Raw genomic sequence first — 8406 nt, 5'->3', positions numbered from 1 at the left:
ACTGAGGTCCTTCAACATCTGCCAGACGATGCTGAGGATGTTCTACGAGTCTGTGGTGGCCAGTGCTATCATGTTTGCTGTTGTGTGCTGGGGCAGCAGGCTGAGGGTAGCCGACACCAACAGAATCAACAAACTCATTCGTAAGGCCAGTGATGTTGTGGGGATGGAACTGGACTCTCTGATGGTGGTGTCTGAAAAGAGGATGCTGTCCAAGTTGCATGCCATCTTGGTCAATGTCTCCCATCCACTACATAATGTACTGGGTGGGCACAGGAGTACATTCAGCCAAAGACTCATTCCTCGGAGATGCAGCACAGAGCGTCATAGGAAGTCATTCCTGCCTGTGACCATCAAACTTTACAACTCCTCCCTTGGAGGGCCAGACACCCTGAGCCAATAGGCTGGTCCTGGACTTACTTCATAATTTACTGGCATAATTTACAGATTACTATTTAACTATTTATGGTTTTATCACTATTTATTATTTATGGTGCAACTGTAACGAAAACCAATTTCCCCCGGGATCAATAAAGTATAACTAATACTATGAAAAGGACAGTCGATGGGTTCAGTTGAACCCTCATCTGAAGTCTCTTGCTTCTTTGGAAATGCTAATACTTTTTTTGAAAGCACAATATCGCAGCCCCCTGCAGCCCCCTGACTGCTGGCGCCGGGCAGACGGACCGTGCTTCTGACGGACAGTCAGCTGGTGATGTAATGCGCCAGCGCAGCGGCGCATGCGCGCTGGTGGCCGGGGTTAGGCACCGTCGGTGCGGGAGTGTGGGATGGAGTCGTACGATGTGATCGCTAACCAGCCGGTGGTTATCGACAACGTGAGTAATCTGCCTGTTGCATTGACTTCAGCTGCTTGCACCGCGAGGAGGAAGGGATTTAAAAACCATGGGCGACATTTATCATACCAATCAAATAAAGTAATTGTTATCCGCCTCGAAACTGCTGGTCGCTGCCATGGCAGCCGCGCCCAGACTGTCATTCATTGGAGCCGCTGGTAAAATCCCCGACCCGCGTTATTATTTTAACATCGGCTTAAGTGAATTATCAATTCATATCGATCATGACTCTTATCTCCCGTTAAACGACGGTTTAATCGTCCTATTTGTTAGTCAGCAGAAAGAATGAAAGCCTGAGGCCTATCTCCTCTATGGTGGATGAGAAGCAGGGCCCGCCCCTTAGTTGCACGCCGGTTGGCCAATTGTGGGCAGCTACGCAATGGCACGCTACGTGATTGGCTCAGGTTGGTGCCGATCGTGATGCGAGGGTTCGACTTCCGCTTGATGCACTGGTGGAAGCAAAACAATGTCAGACAGGGAGGATTGAGGGCGGTCAATATCCATTCAAAGTGGCGTGGTTCCAATGGGGAATGAGTTTATGCCGGAATAAAGGGGGTTCTGTAGTAACGTGGCACACTGACCTGTAACTTGCTGATGCCACACACATAAAAGTTGCTGGTGAACGCAGCAGGCCAGGCAGCATCTCTAAGAAGAGGTGCAGTCGACGTTTCAGGCCGAGACCGTTCGTCAGGACCTTGCTGATGCCAGGTGGCAACTTTTGGACACTTCTTCATACCTACCCTGTGAAGAGGATCCCACACCGGACCATCAGAAAACTGTCTCCAACACCATCACTGACTGCATCAACTCTGGAGAACTGCCATCCACTGCCACCAAACATATAGTTCCCTTGCCCCACACCGCTCACACGGCTTCCTCCTCTGGATCTACACTCCTGACTATCTGGGTAGTTCTATTGTCTCTGCCTGCTGGTGCCCCACTGAACGCGTGTCTTCATACCTCATCTCCAATCTATACCCCCTGGTTCAGTTCTTCCCAGCTACATCCATGACACTTCTCATGCTCTAGATCTCCTCAGTAACTTTGAATTCCCTGGCCCTGACTGCCTCAGCTTCACTGTGAATGTTCAGGCCCTATACACTTCTGTCCCTTATCAAGGTGACTCAAAGCTCTCCACTTCTTTCTCAATAAAAGAACCCACCAGTTTCCCCTCCTCCACCTGGCAGAAATGGTCCTCACCTTTAACAATGTTTTCTTTGGCCCATCCCACTTTCTCCAGACTTGAGAGGTAGCCATGGGTACACACATGGGACATAGCTATGCCTGCCTTTTCTTTAGCTATGTAGAACAATCTATGTTCCTACCCCTCCCCTGGTAATGCTCCCCAAATCTTCTGCTATATTGATGACTGCATTGGTGCTGCTTCATACACCCATGCTGAACTCATCTACTTCCTCTCTTGCTTCCACCCTGCCTTTAAATTCACTTAGTCCATTTCTGACAGCTCCCTTCCCTTTCTTGATCCCTCTCTCTCCATTGCTGGAGAAAAGCTGTCAACCAACATCTTTTATAAACCTACTGATTCCCATAGTAACCTCTTCTCATCCTATCTCCTGTAAAAATGCTGTTCTGTTTTCTCAGTTTCTTAGACTCTGCCTCAGCTGTAATAAGGATGCAGCTTTCCTTTCCAGGACATCAGAGATCCTTTAAAGAACGGGATTTCCCTTCCTCCCTATTGATGCTGCCCTCACCTGCATTACCTCCATTACCCATACACCTGCACTCACCCCATTTTTCTGCTGCCTTAACAGTGGTAGAGTGCCTTGTCTTTGCCTATCACCCCATGAGCTTCTGCATCCACACCATCCTCTGCAATTTCCGCCATCTCCAAAGGGATCCTATCGCTAAACATCTTTACTCCCCCCCCCCCACACTGTAATTCCCTTGTCCACTTGTCCCTCCCCACTAATCTCCCTCCCGGCACTTATCTCTGCAAACAGTCTCAGTGCTAGACCTGCCCATTCACTTCCTTCCTCACTTCCATTCAGGATCCAAACAGTCCTTCCAGGTGAGGTAACACCTGACCTTCGAATCTGCTGGGGTTGTCTATTTGGTCTGGCGCTCCAGATGCAACGGCCTGTTAAGTTGGTGAGACATGTAGTAAATTGGGGTCTCCTTCAGCGAGCGCCTCCATTCCATTCACCAAAAGCAGAACTTCCCAGTGACCAAACATTTTAATCCTGATTCCAGTTCCCACTCCGACATGGCCTCTCCTCAAGATGGGGCCACCCTCAGTTTGGAGAAGCAGCACCTCATATTCCGGCTGGGTAGCCTCCAACCTGATGGCGTGAATATCTATTTTTCTTTCTGGTAAGAAAAATTCCCTCCCCCTCCCCTCTTCTATTCCCCCGTCTAGCCTCACCTCTTCTCACCTGCACCTGGGTCCCCCTCCTCTTTCCCTTTCTCCTGTGGTCCACTGTCCTCTCCTATCAGATTCCTTCCTCTCCAACCCTTTACCTTTCCCACCAATCTGGCATCACCTATCACCTTCTTGCTATTCTCCTTCCTCTGCCCCCCCCGCCTTTTTTTATTCTGGCATCTTTCCCCTTCCTTTCCAGTCCTGAAGAAGGGTTTCAACTGGAAACATTGATTGTTTATCCATTTACATGGATGCTGCCTGACTTACTGAGTTCCTCCAGCACTTTGTGTGTGTGACTCTGTTTGAATGGTGTTTGAAAGCTGGTAAGGATGTAGTTGTTAGGCCAGGCTACCAGTGACACGACTGAAATTGAACTGCCACTAGGATAAGCGCACCTGGAGAGTTGGGGCTACGGGCAGTCCATATTTTTAAAGAAGGCGGGTATATAGCTAAGGGTGAAAACTTTAAAAACAACCTTTTGCGAAGTGAAGGAAAGGAGGGCAAGGAGTTGTCTGATGTGAGAAGTCTACTAAGTCCTTCAGATGTTGATTTAAGTTCTGAGCTGGTTTCGGCTATTACATCACTAGTTGATAAATGCAGAAGTGTATCTGCGAAGAGCCAAAGTTATCGTAGGCTGGGACTGTTCTCTGCAGTCAAGCCCACAGCTGATGGGGAAGAAGAATTTTTGGCTTGGGCTGAGCAGACATCTCAGTTACTGGATGAATGGCAGTGGTGAGATAATATGAAAAAACAGAGACTGTTAGAGAGTTTAAAGGGTCTGGCAGCTGATATAGTGAGGTTCCTAAAGGCAGAAAATCCATTAGCCACATCAGCTACTTACCTGCAAGCTCTGGAAGATGCTTTTGGTACCTCTGAAAGTTCAGCCGATTTATGATAAAGTTTAGGCACACATTCCAGGAGGAAGGAGAGGAGTTTGCTGTTTACTTTTTTAGGGTGGAGAAACTGCTTCACTGTTTGTGCCACAAAGGGGGCATTCATCTGTGTGAGAGAAATTGCTTGAGGATGGAGCAAGTTGTGAAGGGCGCACTGTCACATGACATGATTGCTCTCTGTATTTGAATGACCCACAAGATGCGCCTTCCTCTGTTTTTTACCGAGTTACTCAGAGAAATTAGAGAGGAGGAAAACATGACTGAGAAGCAGAACACTTCCAAAAGCCAAATAGTGTCTTCAGTGGTGGCCTCTGCTGCTAAAGTGACCCCTGATGTCACAGAGATAGAGCTTTTGAGGAATGAGGTGAAACCGTTTGAGCTGAGCTGACTGGATGGATGTCTGCTCATGTTTCAGCTAAATGTGATGTGTCCTTTGGGAAACCTGACCTACCTGTATGAGGAACGCTGCTGAAAAGGGTCTTTTGACTGGCGAGATGACCAGTATTTTCTGTTACAACTGTGGAGAAGCTGGACATTTCAAGCGAGACTGTGAGGGACAGGAATACCTTTGGAAAGAAGTTAGCAGTTAATCAGAGAAGAAAAGAATCAAAACTACGGAGGGACCCAATAAAGGAACGGGCTGGCATCTTGGAAAGAACACGTTCCAATCAGTGTATCAAGGGAAATACCAAAGTGCAAAACACTATTCCTGAAGGTTTGTGGGACCAAGCTCTGATGTATCCATACAGATTGAAGGTATCTGTGCTGGAGCCATAGTTGACACAGGTTCTCAAGTTACTTTATAAATCCTTTTACAACCAGTATTTGATGCATTTGCCGCTAACACCACTCAATGCCTTAGAGATTTAGGGGCTTAGTACTGACAAGTACCTGTACAATGGTAACTCGTCGTTGAAACTGGAGTTTTTGGAAGCAGATGTTACTGAGACTATTGATAGACCAATGTTGGTCTGTCTGGATCTAATGGAAAAAGTTGAAGCCTCCATTCCTGTGGGAACAAATACTTGCGTTATGAGAAGGAGAGAAATGGAGAGAATTTTTTGAAAACCTTGTCCATTCACCCAGTGTTCAAAGCTGCTTTTGAGAAGGTGCCAATTACTCCTAAGCAAATTTATGGGCATAAGTAGAACTGTGTGGTATACCCAGTCTAAACCTGTCATGTTATGTCCTGGAGGAGTAACTGAGTGACAGAGGGCACCCCTTTCCGAGGGAGGTCTCACTGGTTAGCACCAGTGGAGGTTGAAGATGTTCAGCAGCACCTGCTTACACTGAAGGAGGCTGAGTTCAGACAGGTGGCGGGGGATCCGAGTGGCCGGAAGGTTTGAGTGATTGACAGGAGGAGGCATCCCCTGGTACACAGGAACAGTCACAAGGAGTAGCTGAAGATGAGATGAGGAGATCTCAGAGAGTCAGGAAACACCCAAGTAGGCTGGGGTATGATGCACCGGATAAACAAAATGTTGCACCCATCCCATTAGGAGTTATGTTATCTCCAAGTACTAGTGGATTGGTGGTCCTGAAATCACAAAATGAGTTCCAAAGTCATGAGGATATGACTGTTTTTGGTGGGAGAAGATTATAATGTCCTGGGTAAGATTTCTACTGCTATGCTGTGAGGTATAGTAGTCATAGTCATACTTTATTGATCCTGAGGGAAATTGGTTTTCGTTACAGTTGCACCATAAATAATTAAATAGTAATATGTAAATTATGCCAGGAAATAAGTCCAGGACCAGCCTATTGGCTCAGGGTGTCTGACCCTCCAAGGGAGGAGTTGTAAAGTTTGATGGCCACAGGCAGGAATGACTTCCTATGACGCTCTGTGTTGCATCTTGGTGGAATGAGTCTCTGGCTGAATGTACTCCTGTGCCCAACCAGTCCATTATGTAGTGGATGGGAGACATTGTCCAAGATGCATGCAACTTAGACAGCATCCTCTTTTCAGACACCACCGTCAGAGAGTCCAGTTCCATCCCCACAACATCACTGGCCTTACGAATGAGTTTGTTGATTTTGTTGGTGTCTGCTACCCTCAGCCTGCTGCCCCAGCACACAACAGCAAACATGGTAGCACTGGCCACCACAGACTCGTAGAACATCCTCAGCATCGTCCGACAGATGTTAAAGGACCTCAGTCTCCTCAGGAAATAGAGACAGCTCTGACCCTTCTTATAGACAGCCTCAGTGTTCTTTGACCAGTCCAGTTTATTGTCAATTTGTATTTTTATTTTAGCAGTTTTCTGTAAAGCAGTGTATTCTGCTGGTAAGAGTGTTTTGGCTTCGGCTAAAGATAAGGAGTCATGTTGTCCAACTTAGGAATGCTGTATCAGCCGACCAGAATTGTCTTGGTACGTGTTGTAACTTTCTGCCCAGTAGAAGAATCAGGGGAGCTGGGTGGGATCGGATTTCTGAAGGACAGTGGTCTGGTTTGGGGTCTGGGCAGGAGACTGCTGAGCGAGGCACAAGGGAAGATGCCACAGAATGCTATTTAAAGGAGAGACCCCATTATAAGAAGTGCTTTGTGCAGATGAATGGCTCCGAGAGGAAGTGCCATTACTCCTGAGAGAGCCAGTTTGCTCTAGATGGTCTTCGAGGGAAGTTTGAACTGTGGCTGGTGTATTTCATGCAGACCGTGGGTCTGTGTGTGAGTAATGCAATACCCCCGACTACTCCAAAAATGAGCTCTAACATTTATGTGCACATTAACTGGTTTAACTGTAATGGGCCCTTTTAATTTTCTTTTCCTTTTCTGTAACTGCTATGGTTGAAGATTTATTAAATATATTTCCCTTGTAATTTTATGCCAGTGTATAACCTGTTAATTTTCTGGCGAACGGTAACTCTGCATGGAGCAGTACTAACACAGCATCCGCTGTATTCAATGTTCCTTGATGGGAACGTCCCAGCGTTCTTGTTCGGTTGAACCCCAAAGCATACCAACCCTAGACGTATATTGCTTTAGAAAGGAGGCCTTCTCACTGCTGAGTCATGTGGCTATTAGCAGAGTTGGCTAATGAGCCAGGTTTGTATACGAGCCCTTTTGAAGCAGGCAGGAACTAACAACTGTAGCAGTGAGATACTGAAAGGGTCTTTGAATACTCCTGCCGGTTGGTTTGCATGGATACAAAGCAACCACCTAGTCTGCCTTTGGTTTCTCCAATGTAGAGAAGACCACATTATAAACATCAAATCAGAATCAGGTTTATTATCACTAAGGTATGTGGTGAAATTTGTTATTTTGCGGCAGCAGTACAGTGCAATTCTTAAAATATACCATAAAAGATGTTGTGTCCCAACTCTCTATTTGATGTGCAAGCCAGAGTATTACAATATGGAGAGCAGGTTGTTGCCCCTGTAGCAGTCTCTCCCTCTCCATGCAGTTGATCAATCCAAAGGAACGGCAAAGACCAATACAGTTTGGCGTTAGCAGCATCACAGGAGTTGCCAGTCAGCAACTCAACGTTGGGCTGCTTTAGGGACTCCAGCTCCATAGTTTGCCTTGGGGTTTACTCCCAAAGCCCTGAATGGGTACAGCCACGAGACAGTGGAGGTTTGAGATCAAAGGTTTTCATTCTCCAAGATGAGCTGCCAACCATGGGTGATGAGCCCCATCGACCTGAAACGACTGATTTTAAAGAGCCAGTAACCTACCTTTGTCCCTTCCTCTGTCACTAGAAACAATTCTGTCAGGTTTAACGTTTAATAGCCAAGGCCAGGAACTGGACTTGATTGTCTGAGGCTATTTGAGATGCATGCTTTTGGGAGCTTATCTCCACTACCTCCCCTGACTAGGACAACCTTAAGGAACCAAGAAATAAATAAATGTGTATATATATGAAAACATAAATAAGCAGTGCAAAGAAGAGAGCAAAAATAGTGATGTAGTGTTCATTGTCTACTGGAAATCTAGTGACAGAGGGGAAGAAGCTGTTTCTAAAATGTTGAATGTGTGTTTTCAGACTCCTGTACCTCCTCTCTGATGCTCACTACACTAGAGGTGCAAGTGAAGTGCTGCTTCACCTGATTGATGGGAAGGGAAGACAAGGAGTTACGAAGGAAGTAACCAATTCAAAATGCTGAATGGGAGGAGAGAAGAGCAGTGTTTTTCACGTTCTGGTGAAAGGTCTCTGACCTGCACCTTGTCCTACTGACAGTTTCCAGCATTTTCTGCCGTAATAGTAGTTAACGGAAGTTTACTTAATCCTAGTAAAATGTTAACTGTTTTTCTCTACAGAAGTTAACTTAAGAAAAAAAGAAATAC

General features: G+C 46.3%; 1 protein-coding gene across 1 annotated transcript in view; it reads left to right on the top strand.

The window, feature by feature from the left end:
* Positions 1-715: 715 nt before the first annotated feature.
* LOC134358789 (alpha-centractin) overlaps positions 716-8406 on the top strand; it is a 55392-nt gene continuing 47701 nt past the window's right edge. The window contains exon 1 of the mRNA XM_063071282.1: positions 716-833. Within this exon, the coding sequence (XP_062927352.1) occupies positions 786-833 (48 nt within the window). The 5' untranslated portion in view covers positions 716-785. The remainder of the gene's footprint in view (positions 834-8406) is intronic.

This window comes from Mobula hypostoma, chromosome 19 (genome assembly GCF_963921235.1).
Source record: "Mobula hypostoma chromosome 19, sMobHyp1.1, whole genome shotgun sequence".
NCBI classification, from domain to species: Eukaryota; Metazoa; Chordata; class Chondrichthyes; order Myliobatiformes; family Myliobatidae; genus Mobula; species Mobula hypostoma.
The sequence above is the reverse complement of the archived record's forward strand: the minus strand, read 5'-3'. Positions and strand labels throughout refer to the sequence as shown.